At 44.5% G+C, this 25,835-nt stretch overlaps 1 protein-coding gene across 1 annotated transcript in view; it reads right to left on the bottom strand.

The window, feature by feature from the left end:
- Positions 1-286: 286 nt before the first annotated feature.
- The window catches only part of LOC141100176 (kelch-like protein 23), a 63,520-nt gene continuing 37,971 nt past the window's right edge, over positions 287-25,835 (bottom strand). The window contains exons 2-3 of the mRNA XM_073588469.1: positions 17,488-17,899; positions 287-2,871 (exon numbers count right to left, since the gene is read on the bottom strand). Coding sequence (XP_073444570.1) covers positions 2,553-2,871; positions 17,488-17,899 — 731 coding nt within the window. The 3' untranslated portion in view covers positions 287-2,552. The remainder of the gene's footprint in view (positions 2,872-17,487; positions 17,900-25,835) is intronic.

The raw sequence follows: 25,835 nt of genomic DNA, 5'->3' as shown, positions 1-25,835 counted from the left end.
AACATGCATAGATTGTCCTTCATATTTGCAGAGCACCAATGGGTCATCATCAACATATTAACAAACATTGTTAAATTACCATGTACCTTTGTTTTCCAAGGAGAGTAGAACAATACTAAGACAGCAATACTAGGATAGATACAATAGCTAATGAGCAGCTATTCAACAAATAACAGCCATTGAACATTAATTCAATTGACAAGAAGAGTCAACATTCATTTTCACATGAATATAACACATGTCCCTGGGCCACCTGAAATAATACATCTGGATAATTAAGAATAAATTATGTATCATCACAATAATTTTATTACCTTCAAGAAAATATATAATATAAGATTGAACCTTTATGTGTTTCCAGTCTAATAAGTGAAACATCTCTGAGGAGAAACATAGGATGTTAACATATATAAGTAGCTTTTCACAAATATTGTAAAATAATATGCTGCTCTTGGAAGAGTCTAGAATCACATTAAGTCCATGCTCACACATTCTGTATTTAATCAGCAGTGGAACAGGGGTGGAACAATCAGAAGAAAAGTATAATAGAAACACGTGACCACTTCTGCATTTTTCACCCAGTCTTGATTTTGGCTTACAAATACTGAGGTAAAATGCTGACCAAATACTGAACCTGTGAACGTGGCCTTAGACTAGGGCTACAAGGTGGTTTGGCCAACGGTGGAGATGTCACAAAAATTACTAGTTTTTGGAGCAGAAATTAAGCAGAAATATTAAGGAGTTTTGAGATTTTGAGAATTATTTGAAAAGTTTTCCCTAGTTTCTCTTCAGTTTCTCCCCCAAAAACTCTTGTGTACAAAAAAATATTCAAAAACTTTTGGAAAACTGTTTAGATTCATTTCTATGGGAAATACACTTTGCTGTTTGGATGAGTTTTTGGAGTTCTTTTTTCCTGAAGACATTTTGAAAAACACCTGGATGTCTATTCTTTGAGGGTATGTGTACATGACGTCTTTTCTGCCTTGGATCCACTTGAAAATGTACTGCAAAAGCAACGCAAAACATAAACATAATGCACAGCAATATCAATATTTGAATGTACAGAGCAAAAATGTCGGTGGTGGAGGAGCCATACCAAAAACTATTGAAAAGACACTGGCAAATATGTTTCAAGAACCAACCTCTGGTATTTACTTGATATGTTTTCATCTTGGAAAATTCAGTGGTTTCACCAGCATCTTGGCGTCTTAGAGACAATGTGTGCACATACCCTGAAGCAGTTTCTGAAGGAAACCTCTCCAATGCAAACAATGTCCAATCAAAAGGCTGCTAAAAGCTCTTCAGGAAAGCAAACTCTTCAAATCTCTTTAAACCAGAAACAGAAAAATGAAAACTCCTCAAAAACCTCCCTAAAGATAATGTGCACATGGTGTCCTTTAGATGATGGCATAGCAGCCGAGATTTCCCAGGTGACACCACTTAATGAAAATGCCGGCGGTCGTTCTACTGAAGTGGCTTTGCCATCGTTCCTGTGGTGGCTCTACTGCCATCATCTTTTCCTGTACACTTTCAGAAGAATGAGCATGTTACTTCTTTCCAAATCGTGAAATGGTTAAAAGATTTGACATGAGATGGATCATGTGCGCAAAAATATCATTTAGACATTGCTGTGCATTTTGTTCATTTTATGGGTTGCTTTTGCAATGTTTTTTTCTAGCAGATTCTGTATGAAATCCACCAGAAAAAGAATCCATGTGCACATAGCTAAAAATGTAGAAATTGCTGAAGCAGCTTCCACTTTAAAAACTTATAGTTTTAGAATGCATAAAAAATATCATGTAAACATAGCCTTAGATTGTGGTCACACTGAGCATTTTTGCTGAGTTTTTTTTAAGTTTTTGAAAAGCTCTTGCAGTTTATATGTTCATTCTTTTTGACTTTCTCAAAAACTCAGAAATCCACAAAAATATGGAGTACAAAAAACTCAATGTCATCATACTTTTAGGGTATGTGCACATGGTGTCTTTTTTAAGTATGTCCATTCTGGAACCTCACTCTGGAATGAAGATATATGCATTGCAATGTCAAAAGCTCTTGCAGTTTATATATTCAGTCTTTTTGAGCTTCTTTTAAGTGCTTCAGGCATCGAAAGCATTGAAGTGACTATAAGAAGTGACCTGATTACTCAACAAGCAGCTTCCATTTGGAAGCCACGCATTACTTAATCTATATAGTTAATAAAAATCCACAGGCAGTCTAAGTTGCTGCAAAAACTACCAAAAAACTCAACCTCTGCTTCAAAAACTCAGTAGGTATGCAGACATCTAAAAGATGCCAAATCCTCCTCAAAAACTCTCAACCCCTCAAAATTTGAAGTTTCTGCCCCCCAAAATTTGAGTTGAATGGATTCTTTGCTATATCATATTTTCAGCAATAGAAATGGGCAAAATTAAAGGGGTTTGGATGATACATAGCACCCATCCTTCATTCTAGATATTAGTGGTAATACCAGATCACAGATTTTACTAATGTGATCTTTTCATATGTGATCTAATATAATCTGCTCGCAAATAATTTTGACTGTCCCCCTATTAAGGCCTAATATCACAATGTCTCATGCTTACACAGCCTCTTATGGGCAACGGACAGGGGAGCTTTACATCTGTTACCTGACAAATATCCAGGTATGGATCAAACAAGACAATATTAGGAATATCATGAGTTATACAAGCTCTTCTCTGTCCAAGTAAGTAAATACGGCCATTTGTAGAACAGCATCCCATAAAGAACTTGCGGTTGAGGCATTCTTCTTCTATTATTGACCACATTTCAGTGCGAAAGTCAAAGCGGAGAGCCTTCCCACCAATGGTGTATAGAATTCCATTAAGTACAGTAGCGCACAGGTCATACCTTAAAAAATAGTAAAATTATTTTAATTCATGTTTATTGCAAGTAGTGTATATTCTAAATGATCATGGCAGAATATGGAATATTATGGACACAGGTTGCCAATACAACATTGGTCACCTACAGCAGATCAATAAGAACCCCAGACACTGCTAGATTGTGTGAGTATTGAAGCTCTGCACAGATAGAGGAGATTTTACGGTTTACTTAGGTGCCCACACAAAACACTTTCAACTAGAGTTATTTCCTTATAGAGGCTGCAACTGCTGCCCTTTCAAGCTATGTTCACTATGGGCAAGAGCTTCACCATGCATCAAGTAAGTTCTTAAAAGCTTAAAAATGTTATGCCTAGGCACTTTGGAATCTGTCAGAGGGAATCTGTCAGAGGTGTCAACCTTCCTAAGCTGTCAATGTGGTCATAGCTGAAGCTGAAAAAAATGATAGCTAGATATTTACGATCCGATGTCTTATTATAGAGAAATCCACGTTTTTCTTATATGTAAATGAGCTGCTCAGGACTATCATCTGGACACTGATCTGCGTGAGAATTTGCCTACAGAACTTATTTTAATATAAGGGGGAGTTACAAGTGTGAAACATGTAATGACTGCTCTCCTGATCTCACTGCAGAGATCTGTGTGACTATACCTGAAACATTTGAAGGTTCCTCTCAGTACTTCAGCTTCCATCTCATAGGCAGACAGTGTTATACAGCAGAGCTGTGAGAGCTGCAACTGTTAATATGCTGTATTTGTTATGAGACACAGTTCAATTCTACTGTTCTATGTTAGTTACATGTCTCACAATGGTAATGCTTCCTTTCATTTAAAATATTCTCTGGAGACAGAGTCATATGAAGATCACTCATACACTCCCCCTAACCACTTCTGTAATTTGTTTTATTATACAATACCCTACACTTTTCTTTAGCTAATCCCTAAGTGTGTTTTTTTACTGTATTTCTTGTGACATTTCACAAGAAACGACATTGACGTTGCAAGTAGAGATGAGCGAACCTTTCAAGGTTCGATTCGGATTCCCCAAACAGACCTCCATTCACCAAACATACCTGAACCTCATAGGATTCAATGGGAGGCAAAACAAAACGCATAGACAACACCTTAAGGGGTGACAAAAAAATTAGGGGCAGACACCAAACACCAGGAAAAGTGGCATCAATTTACCCACAGTAGAAATTTGCATATGGCACAGCAGCAAACAGGTATGGCCCATGTATGAGGCATCAGGGCCTGGTCCACCACTTACAGCTTGAAATTGAAGTTTCAATGAGGACCTGGTAGTACAGGGAGCAGTGTAAGCCTTCTTAGCTGGGAGACCTCATACCTTATGCAACGCCTACCGTTTTTTTTATTCCAGCCACACTCAGATGGCACAAATATCCGTCTCATAGACTGCTTTTGATAGAAAAATGTAAGAATACTAACACAGGTAGTTCACTGAAAATTTGCTCTACAGTAGAACCTGTTATAATGACACAAAATCAGTCAGCCATTGGCCATGTATGAGATATCAGGGCCTGGCCCAGCATTTACAGCTTGGAATTGAACTTTTAATGAGGACCTGGTGGTTAAGGGAGCAGTGTAAGCCTTCTTAGCTGGGAGAAATCACACCTCATGCAACATCTCCATTTTTTTTTATTCCAGCCATACTCAGATGGCAGAAAACATTAGTTTTATAGACTGCTATTCACAGAAAAATGTAAGAATAGTAACACAGGTAGTTGACTGATCAATTGATCCACAGTAGAACCTGTTATAATGGCACATAAGCAATCAGCCATGGCTCATGCATAATGTATCAGGATCTGGCCCAGAATTTACTGCTTGGAATTGAAGCTACAATTAGGACGAGTTGGGTTAGGAACCGATATAAGCCTGCTGTGCTGAGAGCCCTGATACCTCATGCAACATCAAGCGTGATTTCCAAAAATTATTGACACACACCACTAAAGTGTCATGAATTTCACAGGATAACAATATTATAATTGTGTAGTTTATTTTAAAACTTCAGTTACTGTACAATCTACTAGACTCCCTTTCTTTGGCAGCCGCATAGTGGTATTATTATTATTTATTGTTATAGTGCCATTCATGAAAAAAGATTTTACAGAATAAAAACAAGTACAATAATCTTAAACAATACAAGTCACTGACTGCTACTATAAGAGAGATGACCCTGCTCATGAGGGATCACAGTCTACAAAGGATGAATGAGGATTCAATAGGTGAGAGTAGAGCTGCTTGCGCAGCGGTATGGTGAAATGATGGTTATTGTAGTTTGTAGGCTTGTCAGAAGAGGTATTTATTCAGGTTTCTTTTGAAGGTTCCCATGGTAGGCGAGAGTATGATATGTTGAGGGACACAGTTCCAGAGTAGAGGCGATCTATGGGACAAGCGATTGTGGGAAGAGGAGATAACAGGGAAATAGAAAAGGAGATCTTGTGACACTCGGAGATTGCATGCAGGTAAGTACCAGGAGACTAGGTCACAGATGTATGGAGGAGACAGGTGTTGGATCATTTTGTATGCCAAACTTAGGGTAAGCGTCTCTTGGCAATGGGGATCCAGTGCAGGGATTGATAGAGGGGAGAAGCCGAGGAATAGAGGGTTGACAGATGGATTAGTCGGGCAGCAGAGTTTAAGACAGATTGGATGAGTGTGATAGTGTTACAAGGGAGGCCACAGAGCAGGACGTTGCAGTAGTCGAAGTGGGAGATGATGAGGAAACTAGTGTTTTTGAAGATTCATGGTTGAGGAATCTGCGGATTCAGGAGATTTTTGAGTTGGACTTGGCAGGAAGAGGAAAGAGTTTCAATCTTAGATTTGAAGGAAAGATCATACTCAAGCCATTGATTTTGATAGATAAATAAGTTGGGGGGGGTTGAATGAGATGGTGGAAAGATGACAAATTCGTTTTTTTCCATATTAAGTTTTAGAAACCTAGCAGAGAAGAAAGATGAAATAGAGGATTGATATTGTGGGATTCTGGTAAGTAAGGAGGTGATATCAGGTCCAGAGAGATACATGTGTGTCATCAGCATAGAGGTGATACTGAAAGCCATGAGACTCTGTGAGCTGTCCCAGGCCGAAAGTGTAGATGGAGTAAAGCAGGGGTCCTAAAACTGAACCTTGTGGAGCACTGAAAAATAGGGGTGAGACAAGGAGGTGGTGTGTGAGTGGGAGACACTGAATGTCTGTTAGGTATGATGAAACCCAAGATAGGGCTAAGTCTGTGATACAAAGAGATGAGAGAATCTGTAGTAATAGGGAGTGGTCCACTGTGTCAAAGGCAGATGACAGGTGCAGGAAGAGGAGAACAAAGTAGTGTCGCTTGGATTTGATAGTTAGTAGTTTCAATGAAATGATGCGGTCGAAAGCCAGATTGTAAGCGGTTAAAGAGGGAGCAGGAGGATGTAGGTGATCCATTCATGGTGCGACTCAGATACCTGAGGCGCACATGGATTGTACTTTGCTATCAGGGGAGGAATAAGAGTATGGTGATTATCAGGGCAAGGAATGGGAAAACAAGCGAGGTGGATAATTAGGTTGTAGATCCCACGCAGTGTGAACCCAGAGGCATGCAGGTAAGTAGCTCATCTGAGCAGGTGGAAGAGGAGGAAGTCGAGTAAGTTACATTACAGCTTCACACACAAACAGTGTGTGATGCAACCACAACAAGCACTGCATTCTCAGTCACAACTTCGGCTTTGGCAAGGAGTGGTCTCAGGTCTGAATTTCGCAGGGGCGCAAGGGTTGGCTAGCTTAGCCCTATTATGAGACCACAAAGGATGACTCAACTCATGTTTTCTGCCAACTTTGTAAAAAACTACTAAGTAGAGGCTAAAAATCCAATAATTTGCCTATTACATACAGGCTTGCAGGGTGCTTGGGGGTGGAGAACTAAACCACTACTCACCATAAGAAAGATAACTAAACTACTATATAACAGGGTGTGGCAAAATAAACTACTAAACACCTAAAGTTGGATAAGTAAAACAATACACACAAGGAGATGAAGAACTAAACTATTAGACAACAGGGCTTGGAGAAATAAAGTACTAAACACCTAAAGTTGGATAACTAAAACAATACACACCAGAAGATGGAGAACTAAACTACTAGACAGGAGAGGTTGGAGAACTAAACTACTAAACACCTAGTTTTGGAGCTCTAAACCACTACAAACTAAGGCATGATAAAGTAGAACACTAGACACCAAGGTGTCACTAGACAGCAAATCTTAGAATCCCCAAGGCTTACAGGACAAACCTCTCTATGTAGCCCTTCCCCTACTGCTTCTGCCTTCTCCACCTCCTATACGCACTCTACCTGTGCCCTCAACCTCTCCCTTAATGAGACACTTTTCAAAAGTGCAGAGAATATCCCCCACCACAATACTATGCAGCCAGGAAAAACAGCAATCAGGAAGTGTTTAAATTCAAATGCCTTGGAGAATGCAGTCACACAGCTCAAGCGATGTGGACAGCTATCCAGTCTGAGTTAGAGCAATGGCTGTCTCCACTGAACCTGGAGTCAGTGAAGGCCATGTGCAATAATGGTGCGAACCTGGTGGCGGACCTATGCTGGGCAACCTCACACACGTGCCATGTATGGTTCACACCCTCAACCTGGTGGTAAAGCAATATCCCAGGCAGTGTGTGCTCATTTCTGGCATCAGCACCACTCATGGTCATCGCCTTACCTTGCTACAGAGGTCTTTCGAGCTGCCGGTTAACTGGTTGATATGCTCTATACTGTGGAATTAAATTACACTGTGCACATGTTGCAGTGACTGTGGCAGCAGGGATGACCCCTGGTAAAGTATGACATTTTGCAGAATCTGCCCCAATGCAGTACAAATGTGTAACAAATCATGCTTGCAGAGTGGGCTCAGATGAAGGAACTATGCACACTTCTGCACAGTTTTGAAATAGCTAATAAGATGGCTAATGGTGATGTTACCATCATCAGCATCACTATTCTGGTCATCTACATGGTGGGGCATACTTTGAATAGTTTGCAGGAGGAAGTGGTGCTGGCAGAAGAAGAGGAGGAAGCAGAAGAGGATGAGGAAGTGATAATATCTCTAACTTTTGGACTGTCCTCGCACAGACGAGTGCCATGGGAGGGGGGCTCAATGTACCAGACAAACTATTCATAAAGGCGCAGGAGCCGAGGAACAAATGGAGGAGAACGAGGAGGAAGAGGTGACGGGCACGCAGCAGTCAGGAGATGAAGAGGATAATGAATATCTTTCTGTTGTCCATGGTTGTCGGGAGAGGAAGAAAGAAGCAAGCTTAAGTCTTTCCTTACCACCAACGCATCATGTACTTGGACCTCATGGATGTGGCCGACACATGAGCGCCTTCTTGCTGCACTATCTGCAACATGATAGTTGGCCATATTATTAGGATTAGAAATAGTGTTGATTACTGGGTTGCCACTTTGTTAGATCTGCGAAACAAGAGTAAATTTCACAAGATGCTTCACCCCCTCAAAAAGGAAGCGCGCATGCTCCAGTATCGAGACACATTTGTAGACAATCTTAACAGTGATTTTTTACATGACAGCAGTAAGGCACACTGTGCATCGCAGTTATATAACGGTAAAGTATAGTCATCAACGCAAAAACATTGTGGTCTTTCCTAATGAAGAAGTCTTTTTTACTTTAAAAAGCATAGAATAAGCTACTATCCATTTGATAATCTGAGATAAACTTTTCTTTCATGGATAATGCAAAATCATTAGCAGCAGCAGTGTAAGTGGCAGAGGCAGCACGGTGGCTTAATGGTTATCACTGCAGCCTTGCAGCAATGGGATCTTGGGTTAAAACCCCACCAAGTTCAACATCTGCAAGGAGTTTGTATGTTTTCCCCATGTGAGCGTGGGTTTCCTCCGGTTACTCTGGATTTCTTCCACACACCTAAGATATACTGATAGGAAATTTAGATTGTGAGCCCCAATGGGGACAGTGCCAAAAATGTGTGTGAAGCGCCGTGTAATTAATGGTGCTATATACATGAGTAAAATAACTAAAAATTAAAATAATCAATTTCTGTGCGTCGTTTCACACATTTTTAGACCAGCAGAACCGAGTACAAGTCTGACACGTAATGAATGACTGGAGAAAAAGGTGAAGGCATATTTCAAGCTCAATATCAATGCCATCGGGGGGGGGGGGGGTTCAACCCTTTGTATTTTGGTCTTCAAAAATGGAATAGTGGCCTGAGCTTGCCTGTCACACCCTGGAGGTTTTGTCATGAACAGCAGACAGCGTTCTCTCAGAATGTGTTTTCATCACTACTGGTGGTGTCCTGACAGATAAATCTACTGTATCTGCCTGTGACCTGAAAGTGTAGACCGCCTAATTTTCACGTTTGGTATCACCGTGTCCGGAATGACCTGCCGCATAAAACTGTCACGCTATTTAACCTCTTAAGTGAACACGTAAAATAAAAAAAAGAGCAGGGCAAAAAACTATCATTTTTCATCATACCGCCGAACAAAATGTGCAATGAAAAGCGATCAACAGGCGAATGTAAATAAAAATGGTAGCGATGAAAACATCATCTTGTCCCGCAAAAAACAAGCTGCCATAAAGCTCCAACAGCGGGAAAAAAAAAGGTATAACTCTCAGAATAAAGTGAATGAAAAATAGTAATTTTTTCTATAAAATAGTTTTTATTGAGTAAACACGCCAGAACATTCAAAAAGATATAAATGTGGTATTGTAGTGACCCAGTCCAGAGTGTGTCTGTCCCTGTATTGTGAGTAGCTTCTGTACACTACAGCTCACTCTCTAACTGCCCCTCTACATTATCCCTTGCATTCGTGAACTGTAATTCTCCATTTCTAGTCACCTACATTTTAGATGCAATGCATTTCTCATTTGCTGTGTTCTGGCACCATCTAATGGTGAAAGTGTACAATGACTCATAATTATTGTTTTGTAAGGATCTGAGTTGTGAATTTGGTGTCCTATTGAGCAGCTCCTAGTCACATGGTCAATAGGAGGAGCTGTTTTCCAGGCAAGTCTAGAGTGTTCTTTAGTCTGAGGGATGCCTTCAGGGAGAGCAGAACACACGTGGAGGCTGTTATCACTACAAGATCTTCTGCAGGCCTAAGAGCCTGGGTTCCCTCTCTAACCTGTACAGACATCAATCTAAAGCAGGGGTCTCAAACATGCGGCTCACGAGCTGCATGCGGCCCCTGAGGCAGGCATCTGCGGCCCACGGTGCACCACATGTCTCACTCCCTAAGGCAGGGGGAAGGCACGCATTCAGGAGCCAGCGGCGATGGCATTGGCTGTTCTGTGTGCACACACTGCACAGGACCTGTGATGAGGTCACAGGAGGGGGAGAAGTCAGGGGTCACATGATCAGGGGCCTCAGTGTGTTCAGAATAGACGCTGCTGTCTGTGTACTGGTTGTCATGGTATTGGATGAAGGTAAGTTTATGCCTGGGGTCAGGAGGGGTTTACATGGTGGATGGAGCAGAGCCCTGTGTGTTCAAGGTGTGCGGAGCCCTGTGTGTTCGAGGTGTATGGAGCGGAGCCCTGTGAGTACGAGGTGTGCGGAGCGGACCTCTGTGTGTACGTGGTGTACGGAGCGGAGCCCTGTGTGTACGTGGTGTACGGAGCGGAGCCGTGTGTGTACGAGGTGTATGGAGTGGAGCCCTGTGTGTACGAGGTGTATGGAGCAGAGCCCTGTGTGTACGAGGTGTATGGACCCCTGTGTGTACGAGGTGTATGGACCCCTGTGTGTATGAGGTGTATGGAGCAGAGCCCTGTGTGTATGAGGTGTATGGAGCGGAGCCCTGTGTGTACGAGGTGTACGGAGCCCTGTGTGTATGAGGTGTATGGAGCGGAGCCCTGTGTGTACGAGGTGTACGGAGCCCTGTGTGTATGAGGTGTATGGAGCGGAGCCCTGTGTGTACGAGGTGTACGGAGCGGAGCCGTGTGTGTACGAGGTGTACGAAGCGGAGCCCTGTGTGTACGAGGTGTACGGAGCGGAGCCCTGTGTGTACGAGGTGTACGGAGCCGTGTGTGTACGGGGTGTAAGGAGCAGAGCCCTGTGTGTACGAGGTGTACAGAGCGGAGCCCTGTGTGTACGAGGTGTATGGAGCGGAGCCATGTGTGTACAAGGTGTACGGAGCTGTGTGTGTACGGGGTGTATGGAACGGAGCCCTGTGTGTACGAGGTGTACGGAGTGGAGCCCTGTGTGTACGAGGTGTACGGAGTGGAGCCCTGTGTGTACAAGGTGTACGGAGCCGTGTGTGTACGGGGTGTAAGGAGCGGAGCCCTGTGTGTACGAGGTGTATGGAGCGGAGCCCTATGTGTACGAGGTGTACGGAGCAGAGCCCTGTGTGTACGAGGTGTATGGAGCGGAGCCATGTGTCTATGAGGTGTACGGAGCCCTGTGTGTATGAGGTGTATGGAGCGGAGCCCTGTGTGTATGAGGTGTATGGAGCGGAGCCCTGTGTGTACGAGGTGTATGGAGCGGAGCCATGTGTGTATGAGGTGTACGGAGCCCTGTGTGTACGAGGTGTACGGAGCGGAGCCCTGTGTGTACGAGGTGTACGGGGCGGAGCCCTGTGTGTACGAGGTGTATGGAGCCCTGTGTGTATGAGGTGTACGGAGCGGAGCCCTGTGTGTTCGAGGTGTACGGAGTGGAGCCCTGTGTGTATGGAGTGGAGCCCTGTGTGTATGAGGTGTGCGGAGCCGCGCGTGTACGGGGTGTATTAAGTTTGAAAGGAATTTTTTTTGTGTGTGGCCCATTTACTCTACCGAGTTTGAGACCCCTGATCTAAAGTCTTTCTGACTGTGTTCACCATAGTTTTTACATTCACCTATAAGTACTTGTGCACTTGAGTTAAACTCGTGTACAGGTCTGTAACTTCTAATTGCTGCGTCTACCTCCTTCTGTAAACTACCAAAAGGCACTGTCCAGTGCAGGCATCGGGAGAGGTCTGGCACCTGCGCACTGCAGTATTCTGCTCTGCCCTCAACAGGGCAGAGCAGTGCACCTGTGCCGGAGCTACTACAGGAAGGGAAGAAGGACGGCATTGTATGAAGATGAAAGGCGTCGGACCGGACCGCGACACCCATCGGGCCGGACCTCCCCCTCCGGTGAGTGTAATCTAACATGTTTTTCTTATCTTTCAGGTTACATCGGGGGCTTATCTACAGCATTACAGAATGCTGTAGATAAGCCCCTAATGTCAATGCCGGCAGCTCATAGGGCAAAAAAAAGGTGACAGATTCCCTTTAAAGCTCCAGACCCCAATCACATCTAAGTGTGAACTGTAGTTGCCGTGGACTACCCATGAGAGACTGTTCCTTATTTGTTCCAAGTTATAATTCCCATTCCTGCTGAAGTAAAAGCAACTGTTATCCCCGAAACCAGTGTGTGTCATAATTCCTTCAGCTGCGGACACCGTGTGGGCGTGGCTAGCAGGGAGCGTTCGGCCTGGCCATTACAAGTGTTACTGTAATCAAACTCACCCGAAGAATAAAGTGGTAATATTCATTTTACCACATACGAAATGGATTAAAAAAATACAAAAAAATCCTAAATAGCCAATTTCTTTTCATTCCGCTTCCCAAAATTCAGAATAGAAAGTGATCAAAAAATGTCAAGTACCCGAAAATGCTACCAATAAAAACATTAGCTCATCCCACAAAAAACAAGACCTTCACATGACTCAAAATATGGAAAAATTATAGCTGTCCAATATGGCAATGATTGCAGTAAAAAGCACTTTTTAGTGTGTGACAGCAGCCAAACATAAAAAACGGATATAAATGTGGTATCGCTGTAATCGCACCGACCCAAAGAATAAAGTCGCCTAATCACTTGTACCCCACGAGGAATGGTGTAAAAAATAAATAAAACCAATTCTTCACCAGCTGTTCCTTTTTCATTCTGCCTCCCAAAGATCAGAGTAAGGCTGGTTTCACATTTGCGATTTTTGCGCTGCGTTTTTGCGCATACGTGTGCATGCACTTTTTTACCCTATATTTAATATGGGTGCGCATACGTGCGCGTTGGCATGCACACGAATGTGTTTTTTGTGCGCTGCGTTTTTTTTAAGGTGTGCGTCCATAAAGTCCAGACGCTACATGTTGCATTTTTTGGTCCACCCGACAGCTTAAAAAAAACGCATGCGCACGTACGCTCACTTTTTTGCCAAAAAATTAACATTACAGTCTATGGGTGCGCATACGTGCGCGCTGGCATGCGCACGTATGCGTTTTTTTAAGCATGCGTTTTTTAAGTCAACATTAGGGATGAGCTTTACTATATTGACTACTAACCCTAAACCATAACCCTAACCCTACTAAACATAACCATAACCCCTAACCCTACTAACCCTAACCCTACTAACCCTAACCCTACCCCTAACTCTACTAACCCTAACCCTACCCCTAACCCTACTAACCCTAACACTAACCCTACTAACCCTAAGCATAACCCTACTAACCCTAACCCTACTAAACATAACCATAACTCCTAACCCTACCCCTAACCCTTACCCTACTAACCTAACCCTACCCCTATTCCTAACCCTACCCCTAACCTTTACCCTACTAACCCTAACCCTACCCCTAACCCTTACCCTAACCCTACCCCTAACCCTTACCCTACTAACCCTAACCCTATCCCTAACCCTTACCCTACCCCTAACCCTTACCCTACTAACCATAAACCCTAACCCTACCCCAAATCCTTTTTTGGGTGAAGACAAACAATGTGGAAAAAAACGCAAACGCACTAAAAACGCATACAAACGCATAAAAATGCTGCGTTTTTTCCTGCATGCTCATAAAAATGCTTGAAAAAAATGCAGCGTTTGTATGCGTTTTTTCCATGCTTTTTTTTGCGCAAAAAACGCGCTGCAAAAAAAAGCAAGTGTGAAAGTAGCCTAAGGCTTAGCTCACATTTGTCCTACGCTGAGCACTTACACTGGGGTGGCCGTGTAATTCTCTGAAATAAGTGATTCAGACAGAATTCCTGGCGGAGGGTTCCCTATAATGAGGCAGATGGAGGCACTGAGCATGCCGTCTGGCCTATGATCTAACAGTGTCTGTCTTTTTAGGATTGCATAAAAGTGACGTCAACGACAGTGTTATGCACCTTGGAAAAGGACACCGCTGAACCGAGGTCAGAAGGAGTTCTGAGTAAATTTGCTGCCTCATTATAGTGAATGGATCCCTTAGAGATTCATCTGAATCACGTAATTCAAAGACTTAACTAGAAACCCCAAAGTAAGTGCTCAGCATAGAACGCAGAATAAATTTGATCCAAAATGTTTTGTACATTTTTCCCAACAAAAGCTTCAAATCAATCCACAAAAAAAGCAAGTCCACACTGAGGTCCATCATCTGTTAGTGGAAATTTAGGGGGCTTCCATGGTACTGGTAGTACGAAGGCAGTGGAAAAGCAAAATGGCTCCTTGCCCCCCAAAAGAAATTCAGCAAATCCAAATGCCCCTCTCTCTTCTAAGCCCCAGTGTGCCTAATCCAAATATAGCGTCCACATGTTTGACATTTCTGTAGAGATGAGAGCCCGCTTAATTTACAGGTGTGTCTCCAGAAGTATGAGCTAGGCATAACATACTGGTCACTACAACGTACTGGGCACTACAACGGCAGTTTGCAATTTTCACTCAGGAACATCCACTCCTGCTTGTTTCTAAAAAAAATACCCACGGAGACAAAAAAGTTATAACACCTGTAGATAAATTCCCAAAGGGGTATAATTTCCAAAACGGGGTCACTTGAGGAGGGAATTCTGCTCTTATAGCACTTGGGGGTTCTGTATATGGAGTCCGCAAACTATTGTAGGAAAACCTGCGCTCCAGGAGGCAAATAGCGCTCTGCTCCTCCCAAGTCTCTCCATATAGCTAAGCAGTACTGTACAGACAGAAACAAAATTTTGGTACTAAAAATGTAGTTATTTTTTGTTCACTGCCCAGTGGTATAGAAAAATAGTACATACTGTCATATTGTGAGTTTGTAAAGACAAATGCAGACACTGTTATTTTTTGGAACAGCCCAATGTGCATTTTTTGTTATTTTCTGTAAAGCAGTTAAAAATTATTTTCATTTCTCTTGATGTTTTGAATTAGAAAACAGTGTGCAATGTTCCCAATGCATGGAAATAAAAACCAATGTAAAGATTTTGCGATTAACTCATGTTTATGAACACACTGCTATTATTTTGAACACTACTGTATGTGGATAACACATGTGCCACATGAGTCCTGTTCATGAGTTCAGAGTGAATGTAACTTGTAGCTTATGTGTGCGGCTAGTCCATGGTGTATATGCAGCACTTGTGCACCATCTGTCCAGTGTATGTCATGTGTAGTATGTATCCGATTGTGATGCATATACAGTTGTGGCCAAAAGTATTGACACCCCTGCAATTATGTCAGATAATACTCAGTTTCTTCCTGAAAATGATTGCAAACACAAATTCTTTGGTATTATTATCTTCATTTAATTTGTCTTAAATGAAAAAACACAAAAGAGAATGAAGCAAAAAGCAAAACATTGATCATTTCACACAAAACTCCAAAAGTGGGCCAGACAAAAGTATTGGCACCCTCAGCCTAATACTTGCTTACATAACCTTTAGCCAAAATAACCGACCAACCGCTTCCGGTAACCATCAATGAGTTTCTTACAATGCTCTGCTGGAATTTTAGACCATTCTTCTTTGGCAAACTGCTCCAGGTCCCTGATATTTGAAGGGTGCCTTCTCCAAACTGCCATTTTTAGATCTCTCTACAGGCGTTCTCTGGGATTCAGGTCTGGACTCATTGCTGGCCACCTTAGAAGTCTCCAGTGCTTTCTCTCAAACCATTTTCTAGTGCTTTTTGAAGTGTGTTTTGGGTCATTGTCCTGCTGGAAGACCCATGACCTCTGAGGGAGACCCAGCTTTCTCACACTGGGCCCTACATTATGCTGCAAAATTTGTTGGTAGTCTTCAGACTTCATAATGCCATTCACACGGACAAGCAGTCCAGTGCCAGAGGCAGCAAAGCAACTCCAAAACATCAGGGAACCTCCGCCATGTTTGGCTGTAGGGACCGTGTTCTTTTCTTTGAATGCCTCTTTTTTTCTCCTGTAAACTCTATGTTCATGCCTTTGCCCAAAAAGCTCTACTTTTGTGTCATCTGACCAGAGAACATTCTTCCAAAACGTTTTAGGCTTTTTCAGGTAAGTTTTGGCAAACTCCATCCTGGCTTTTTTATGTCTCGGGGTAAGAAGTGGGGTCTTCCTGGGTCTCCTACCATACAGTCCCTTTTCATTCAGACGCCGACGGATAGTACAGGTTGACACTGTTGTACCCTCGGACTGCAGGACAGCTTGAACTTGTTTGGATGTTAGTCGAGGTTCTTTATCCAACATCCGCACAATCTTGCCTTGAAATCTCTTGTCAATTTTCCTTTTCCGTCCACATCTAGGGAGGTTAGCCACAGTGCCATGGGCTTTAAACTTCTTGATGACACTGCGCACGGTAGACACAGGAACATTCAGGTCTTTGGAGATGGACTTGTAGCCATGAGATTGCTCATGCTTCCTCACAATTTGGTTTCTCGAGTCCTCAGACAGTTCTTTGGTCGTCTTTCTTTTCTCCATGCTCAATGTGGTACACACAAAGACACAGGACAGAGGTTGAGTCAACTTTAATCCATGTCAACTGGCTGCAAGTGTGATTTAGTTATTGCCAACACCTGTTAGGTGCCACAGGTAAGTTACAGGTGCTGTTAATTACACAAATTAGAGAAGCATCACATGATTTTTCGAACAGTGCCAATACTTTTGTCCACCCTCTTTTTTAGGTTTGGTGTGGAATTATATCCAATTTGGCTTTAGGACAATTATTTTTGTGTTTTTTCATTTAAGACAAATTAAATGAAGATAATAATACCAAAGAATTTGTGTTTGCAATCATTTTCAGGAAGAAACTGAGTATTATCTGACAGAATTGCAGGGGTGTCAATACTATTGGCCACAACTGTATGGCTTGTGCCCAGTGTATGAACGGGATGTGTGGGTATTGTGCCCTATATGTGAATAGCACATGAACAGCAAGTGTACAGTGTGTTTTATATGTCAGTGAACCTTATGTGTATGTATCTGTCTGTCATGTGAGTGATCCATGAGTGGCATATGTCCTATGAGTATCGCTTTGTATGTATCACTTTGTAGTGGATGTGGATGGAGGAATTCTGGAACTTGTAACAACTTAAGTAGTGGAATAGCTGCAATTATTTTTTTCACTAATGGGGGACACTGTATGTTGCAATTAAAACACAATTAGATGTCGCACTCTTTGTAAACAGGGTAGCTGTATACATTTCTTAGCAGTTTCCCTCTGTATAAGAAAGCACAGTTTGCTGTGCTTGCTTATACAGCTAAATAAATGGTATACAGGTGCAGACCGGCTAGATAGAGGCTGAAAGAATAAACTTTCAGCCTGTGCCTGATGAATGGGGGCCTATAATAGGGAAAATCTCAAACCACGGAGTACAATTTTCTTAACTTCTGAAAAAATGCAAAGTTATTAATATTGCTTTTATACTGTACCTAGGCATAGGAGAGTAAGTGATTACATCCCACACATCAGTTTCGGTGTTTAGCCTCTGTATCCCACTGTAGACGTCCCCATTCTCATCACGGCCACATATAACGTACAGTTTGCAATCAATACTGACTGCTGCTGCTCTTTCAACAGGTCTAACGAGAGGGTTCTGGCTCTCCCATGTCATCTCTGCTAGATCTAACTTTTCTACATCTGCAATGACACCCTCATCTGTGCTTCCACCAATGACATAGAGGTACAGTCCTATTCCCACAGCACAATGGCAGTTTCTAGAAATCTTCATAGGTGGCCCATCTCTCCAACTGTTATCAAAAGAATCATAAATGAGGACCCAGTCTATGCTGTACCATACAAAATCTCCACGGAAATATCCACCAGTCACAATCACCAGGTTTCCTGTAATGAAAAAAAAATGAAAAATTAAATTATTACTTTTTAATTTACCTACGATTGTATTCTGTTATTGCACTGATAGATTGTATTCTTTAATATGACTTCCCTTATGGGAATAAAGCATAAACCCCTTCCTGACAAAACCCCATTTTTAAAATTTGACCTTGAGCTTTATGGGGTAATAACGCTGGAATGGTTCCCCCAATTACAGTGGTTCAGAAATTGTTTCTTCATGACACTTTATACTTTATGCTAGTTGTAAATTTAAGGTAAATTTAGTTAAGATTTGCGTTTTTAAAAATATTGGAAGTTGGTGAAAATTTTGAAAAATTTGTAGTCATACCACATATGCATATTGGAATTCAATTTTTAGTGGAATAAATTCTGGATGACATGTTGTGATGTGACATTTACAGTGCCACCAAGATGCCAAAACATAAACATGTGACCCCATTTAGGAAACTATGTAATATCCCTGAGCGAGGTAGTCGTGGGCGAGCTGCTGCTTCTGCTTGCTCTTGCACCCTACAGACAAAACATGTCCCAGTCCTGGTGTGCTGCTTTGAGTAGTGTGCACCACACTTTCTTGTGGCCAATAGGTCTCCACTGGCACCAGGGACACAGAATTCATTAAAACAGTCAAACTTTTACTTGGCAGCTTTCAGTTATTACAATCAGGCATATGGGATAGGGCCCAACGGGATACAGTCTTTCCCACAGGTACCGTACTTAGCTTCAGGCCCAGTTCTCGGTATGGGTAGAGCATTCCTAACTCATTGTTAACTCCTCTAGTACTAGGAATTCTTCTTCACCACAAGCAGTGCACCCAGATTCCATCACCTTCCACCTCTGAGAGTTTGAATTCATGTTTCCCTGCAGCTCCGCAGGCTTAGTGTGCCAAAAGGCCCCGATATTTATCTCGAGGTTACCAGGACGACAGACGAACTTGCATGGAATGGTTCTTTGGCAATCCACTGCCTTGAGTAACAGGCTCATGCTGTCCCTAGCAGCCTATTGTCTGTGACTGCTGCTGTCACTTCACCACACTCCCTCCAACTAACTTGTCACTTCCTGAACTTGGCAATAACTCTCAGCTCCCCCTTCCTAATCTGGGCCAGCCATTACAGTTGACCCTGTCTAGGCTAAACTGCAGCCACAGAGGATTTTACTTATTAGATAACAAATATTACTATAAAACACATTTAACTAGAGTTGAGCGACTTTTGGTTTTTTAGGGTCGCGTTTCGTTTCGTGAAACCCGACTTTTCCAAAAGTCGGGTCGAGCAAGATCGTCCGATTATAGGGAAAAGTCGGGGTCGTCCCGAAACACGAAACCCAATGTAAGTCAATGGGGAATAAAAGTCGGCAGTGAGAGGAGGACAGGAAACACACCTACAGTGCCCATTTGAATGCCAAAAGCATCAATTCTTCTTACTTAAGCTTGTCAACCTTAATTAACTTCATAATATAAGTTACGAACTGAAAAATGGGCCCCATTTCTAATGCTCTAGTGTATAATGGGCCCTGTAAATGCTGCTCCAGTGTCTGATGTCCACCTTTGGAATGTTCCAGTGTATGGTGGGCCCCATCTATCATTCTCCAGAGTATAGTGCTCCCCAAAAATTGCTGTCCCAACATTGAAAACAATCAAATAAGTCTCCTCGCTAGGGAATCCATGTACTTGTCTGGACAGGTGCTGTAGCTTGCTTAACAGCTCGCCAGCCGTTCTCACGCCCAGTATGGATTGCACGTGATTGCACAAAGGTTAGAAAGGGTACCGTATCCCCGGATAACATGTATGGATAGCGTACACATTCAAAATATATGTCTCAGGAGGCAGGCTCAGACGGTGTTAGGCCCAGTATGGATTGCACGTGATTGCACAAAGGTTAGAAAGGGTACCGTATCCCCGGATAACATGTATGGATAGCGTACACATTCAAAATATATGTCTCAGGAGGCAGGCTCAGACGGTGTTAGGCCCAGTATGGATTGCACGTGATTGCACAAAGGTTAGAAAGGGTACCGTATCCCCGGATAACATGTATGGATAGCGTACACATTCAAAATATATGTCTCAGGAGGCAGGCTCAGACGGTGTTAGGCCCAGTATGGATTGCACGTGATTGCACAAAGGTTAGAAAGGGTACCGTATCCCCGGATAACATGTATGGATAGCGTACACATTCAAAATATATGTCTCAGGAGGCAGGCTCAGACGGTGTTAGGCCCAGTATTGATTGCACGTGATTGCACAAAGGTTAGAAAGGGTACCGTATCCCCGGATAACATGTATGGATAGCGTACAAATTCAAAATATGTCTCAGGAGGCAGGCTCAGACGGTGTTAGGCCCAGTATGGATTGCACGTGATTGCACAAAGGTTAGAAAGGGTACCGTATCCCCGGATAAAATGTATGGATAGCGTACACATTCAAAATATATGTCTCAGGAGGCAGGCTCAGACGGTGTTAGGCCCAGTATGGATTGCACGTGATTGCACAAAGGTTAGAAAGGGTACCGTATCCCCGGATAACATGTATGGATAGCGTACACATTCAAAATATATGTCTCAGGAGGCAGGCTCAGACGGTGTTAGGCCCAGTATGGATTGCACGTGATTGCACAAAGGTTAGAAAGGGTACCGTATCCCCGGATAACATGTATGGATAGCGTACACATTCAAAATATGTGTCTCAGGAGGCAGGCTCAGACGGTGTTAGGCCCAGTATGGATTGCACGTGATTGCACAAAGGTTAGAAAGGGTACCGTATCCCCGAATAACATGTATGGATAGCGTACACATTCAAAATATATGTCTCAGGAGGCAGGCTCAGACGGTGTCAGGCACAGAATGGATTTGACGGCCCAGATTACACAGCGGAGGAGCAGGGAGAGGTAAAGATTGCAAATGCTGGGGCCCTGCCCAAGCAAGGGGGGCCCACTCGTGGGCGTCGGTACTGGCACTGGGCCCCTCATAGTACAGCGGTGTGTCTGACGGCGGGTGTGCACCACCACCGTCAGAGACACTTGATTGCACTATGAGGGACCCTGTGCCAGTGCCCGCGCCCAAGAGTCGGCCTACCCACCTGTCCAGGGCAACGGCACTCGCATGGTGTCGTGCGCTAGGTGGTGACCCCGGCCATGGGGGGGGGAGGCAGCACAGTTAGGGAGTTTTAGAAAGTGGCATATGTTGATGTTGGACATTCAGCTGATGCAAAAGGCGAAATAGGTGAAGTACCAGGAAGAGGTGGACCAAAGCAAGCCATTTTTCTGTCACCCTATGTGTCATCAGGGGAAGGTGGGACAAAATCCTTGGAAACCCATGCGTGGTTCATTTTAATGAAGGTTAGATCATCCACATTTTGGGTTGACAGACGGGTCCTTTTTTCTGTCAGGATTGATCCAGCTGCACTGAAGACTCTTTCCGATAGCACACTTGCAGCTGGGCAAGCGAGCTCCTGTAAGGCATATTGGGCCAATTCAGGCCAGGTGTCCAGTTTAGCGGCCCAATAGTCAAAGGGGAATGACGTGTGTGGGAGAACATCGATATGGGAGGAAAAGTAGTTTGTAACCATAGTTGACAACTGCTGTCTCCTGTCACTTTCCATCGATGCAGTATTACCAGTTGTGTGAGCGGTATTTGAAAAATCAGTCCACAACATTGTCATGAAACCCCTGTCTCCAACGCCACTTCTGCTGTGTGCACTACGAACACCTCTGCCAAGCTGCCCCCGGCCCGTACGGCTCGTGTGAGAACCATCACCGCTGCTGTGTGCTGGGAATGCCTCAAGCAACCGATTTACCAGAGTTGCTTGTTTATTAGCCAATATTAGGTCAAGGTTCTCCTGTGGCATGATGTTTTGTAATTTGCCTTTATAGCGTGGATCCAGGATGCTGGCCAACCAGTAGTCGTCATCGTTCATCATTTTGGCAATGCGGGGGTCCCTTTTTAGGATCCGCAAGGCATAATCTGACATGTGGGCCAATGTTCCCGGTGTCAATGATGCACTGCGAGTGCTGGGTGGAGGAGCACTTTCTGGCAAATCCACATCCCTCCAGTCACGCACAAACCCTGTACCAGACCTTGCCACGCCAACATTTTCACTTGCCCCACGAGATGCATCCTCCTCCCCTAAGTAATCATCCCCATCATCATCCTCCTCCTCCTCTTCTTCCTCCACCTCGTCCAGGAGAGGTCCCTGAGCAGACAATGGCTGAATGTCATCAAGGATTCCCTCTTCCTCTTCCTCCTCATCAACATTGGCTGCAGACGCCTGCTCCTTAAGGTGCGTCAAAGTTTGCATGAGCAGACGCATAAGTGGGATGCTCATGCTTAGGATGGCGTCATCTGCGCTTGCCAGCCGTGTGCATTCCTCAAAACACTGAAGGACTTTACAAAGGTCTTTCAGCTTCGACCACTGCACGCCTGTCAACTCCATGTCTGCTCTCAAAGTGCCTGGCCGTGTATCCTCCCACAAATGCATTATGGCCTGCCTCTGCTCGCACAGCCGCTCCACCATGTGCAGGGTGGAGTTCCACCTTGTTGCAATGTCGATAATGAGGCGGTGGTTGGGAAGGTGGAGCAATCGCTGCAGCTTCTGCATACGAACGGAGTGTACAGGCGACCGGCGGATGTGCGCGCACAGTCTTCGCACCTTCTGGAGCAGGGCTGTTAACTCCGGATAATTTTTGAGGAAGCACTGCACCACCAGGTTCAAGGTGTGAGCCAAGCAAGGTATGTGGCTGAGTTTTGAAAGGGCTATGGCTGCCACAAAATTACGCCCGTTATCACTAACTACCTTGCCTGCCTCAAGATGTACACTGCCCAGCCATGACTCAGTTTGTCGCTTCAAGTACTCGGCCAGCACCTCGGCGGTGTGTCTGTCGCCCAAACACATCATCTGCAACACAGCCTGCTGACGCTTTCCACTAGCTGCTCGATAGGGGGACACATCGTGTGCAACAGTGGCAGCTGCAGATGGAGTGCTCGTACGACTGCGCTCTGTGGACGAGCTTTCGCTTCTGGAGGAGGAGGAGCAGGGTCGAACACCTACAGCCAACTGTTTCCTATACCGTGGGCTAGGCAGCACTGTCCCACCACCGCTGTCCCCTGTGGACCCTGCATCCACCACATTAACCCAGTGCGCAGTGATGGACACGTAACGGCCCTGGCCATGCCGACTGGACCATGCATCAGTTGTGAGGTGCACCTTTCCGCTCACTGACTGCTTGAGTGCATGGACAATGAGGTCTTTCACATGATGGTGGAGGGCTGGGATGGCTTTGCGAGAGAAGAAGTGGCGACTGGGTAGGTCATAGCGTGGTACTGCATAGGCCATGAGTTCGCGGAAAGCTGTGCTTTCCACCAACCGAAAGGGCATCATCTCAAACGAGATTAGTTTGGCAATGTGGGCGTTCAAACCCAGTGTACGCGGATGAGAGACTGAGTACTTTCTTGACCTACTCATAGTGTCTGGGAGGGTGAGCTGGACTTGAGAGCTGCATATGGTGGAAGTAGCGGTGGACAGGGCGGACTGAGAGAGGGTTGATGATGGTGATGGAGTTGGTGTTCTTTCTGATGGCCTAGAATCAGTCTTTCGTTGATATAACAGTGGGATTCCCTGACTGCTGTGGCCTTGCAACGACACCTCAACATTTGCTGCTGTGCTAACCGGTGGGCTTACAGTGGGGGAAACAATGTAGCGTTGCTGACTACCTTCGTTGTGATCAGTTGCACATGTGGCACTTGAGGTTTGGTGTTGTGTCCACGCTTGCAAGTGCATGCTGGTTAAATGTCTAAGCATGCAACTGGTATTCAAATTTTTCAGATTTTTCCCTCGGCTAAAGGTCTTTGCGCACTTCTTACAGATAACCTTGGCCTGATCATGAGGATTTTGTTCAAAAAAGTGCCACACTGCACTCTTCCTAATTTGGCAGACATTTTGCGGCCTAGCACGCTGTGATCTTTTGACCCTCTGGACAAGCTGTCCAGCAACTCTTTTGATGATTGGAACCTGTCTTTGGAGTGCTCCGGGCCTGCCAGATAACAGCTGTTGCGATGTCGATGTCTGCTGTGGATGCTCCTCATCTGAGCTATTGGAAGCAGCACCCTCTTCCCCCAATGGATGCCAATCTGGGTCAACAACTGGGTCATCCATCACCTCCTCTTCTATGTCATGTGCACCTTTCTCTGTGTCACCGTGTATGGTGGTATAGTGTGCGGGAAGGGGCACCTGAGTCTCATCAGGGTCAAAATCTGGCTCTGTACACTGCGAGGACAATGTAGTGCTCTGAGTGAATGTACCAGCAGAATCATCCATCAGCGGCTGTGCATCAGTGCACTCCATGTCAGATTCATCTTGGCCTGGGTAATTCACCATTTGACTTGATAATCCAGGCATGGTATGTGAAAACAGCTCCATGGAGTAATCAGTAGTATGGCCTGCGTCATCCTTCAATCTTGGTTGGGGTGAAGGACACAAGGAAAGGTGTGGTTCATGAACATGAGCCTCCAATGACGACTCAGTGCTTTTACTTTTTACAACTGAAGAAGAGGAGGCGATAGAGCTGGAGGCTGAGTCAGCAATGTAAGACAAAACTTTTTCCTGATGCTCTGCCTTTAAAAGCGGTTTGCCAACTCCTAGAAAACTAAGCGTTCGAGGCCTTATGTAGACAGACGATGACGCAGGGTCAGCACCTCCTGCATTCGGTCCTATTTTGCTCTTGCCACTACCATCAGATCCACCACCAACACCATCATTACCAGCTGCCAACCCCCGCCCAATTCCACGGCCTCTTCCACCAGCCTTCCTCATTTTTGGTAGAAATGTAGACAAAATCCAACAAACTATATAGTAATGTAAAACAAGGTACAAGGTGTCTATAGGACAGGGGAGATTTAGAATTTCTGCACACACTTGTGGACAGTGGACACTTTTGGATTGTGTGAGGCCCACTGATATCTGAGCGCTATGTGACACGCTCGATGGCACAGCTGCCTGTGACCAAAGTGACGAGAGGATAATGGAGATTTTGAATCTCTGCGCACACTTTTGGACACTGGACACTTGTGGATTGTGTGAGGCCCACTGATATCTGAGCGCTATGTGACAGGCTCGATGGCACAGCTGCCTGTGACCAAAGTGACGAGAGGATAATGGAGATTTTGAATCTCTGCGCACACTTTTGGACACTGGACACTTGTGGATTGTGTGAGGCCCACTGATATCTGAGCGCTATGTGACACGCTCGATGGCACAGCTGCCTGTGACCAAAGTGACGAGAGGATAATGGAGATTTTGAATCTCTGCGCACACTTTTGGACACTGGACACTTGTGGATTGTGTGAGGCCCACTGATATCTGAGCGCTATGTGACACGCTCGATGGCACAGCTGCCTGTGACCAAAGTGACGAGAGGATAATGGAGATTTTGAATCTCTGCGCACACTTTTGGACACTGGACACTTGTGGATTGTGTGAGGCCCACTGATATCTGAGCGCTATGTGACACGCTCGATGGCACAGCTGTGACAAAAGTGACTAGAGGATAAGAGAGATTGGATTGCTTTTAAAAAAGCAGTTTGCGGAGCAGTGGGTAAACAGCAATGCCAGCATGTCAGGAAGCCTTAAAAGGCAGCCCAACAACCAACACCACTGATACACCACTATATAGCCTCCCCTTGCACTGCACACACAGTGACTTGTGTGTTGTGCAGGCCAAATCGCTAGCAGCAGAAGCAGTTTTTTTGTCTTCTTCCCTGCCTAACGCTCTCCCTACAGAATCAGCAGCAACCTCTCCCTATACTAAGATCGGCAGAAGTAAGATGGCGGTCGGCGTGCACGCCCTTTTATACCCCCTGTGACGCCCACCAAAGCAAGCCAATCACTTGCATGCCCTTCTGAAAGATGGTGGTGACCCGTGCCTAGGTCATCACG

Source organism: Dendrobates tinctorius, unplaced genomic scaffold (genome assembly GCF_039654945.1).
Source record: "Dendrobates tinctorius isolate UK_male_01 unplaced genomic scaffold, ASM3965494v1 ptg000011l, whole genome shotgun sequence".
Classification (NCBI taxonomy): Eukaryota; Metazoa; Chordata; class Amphibia; order Anura; family Dendrobatidae; genus Dendrobates; species Dendrobates tinctorius.
Note: the sequence above shows the minus strand (reverse complement) of the source record. Positions and strands in the feature narration are given on the sequence as shown.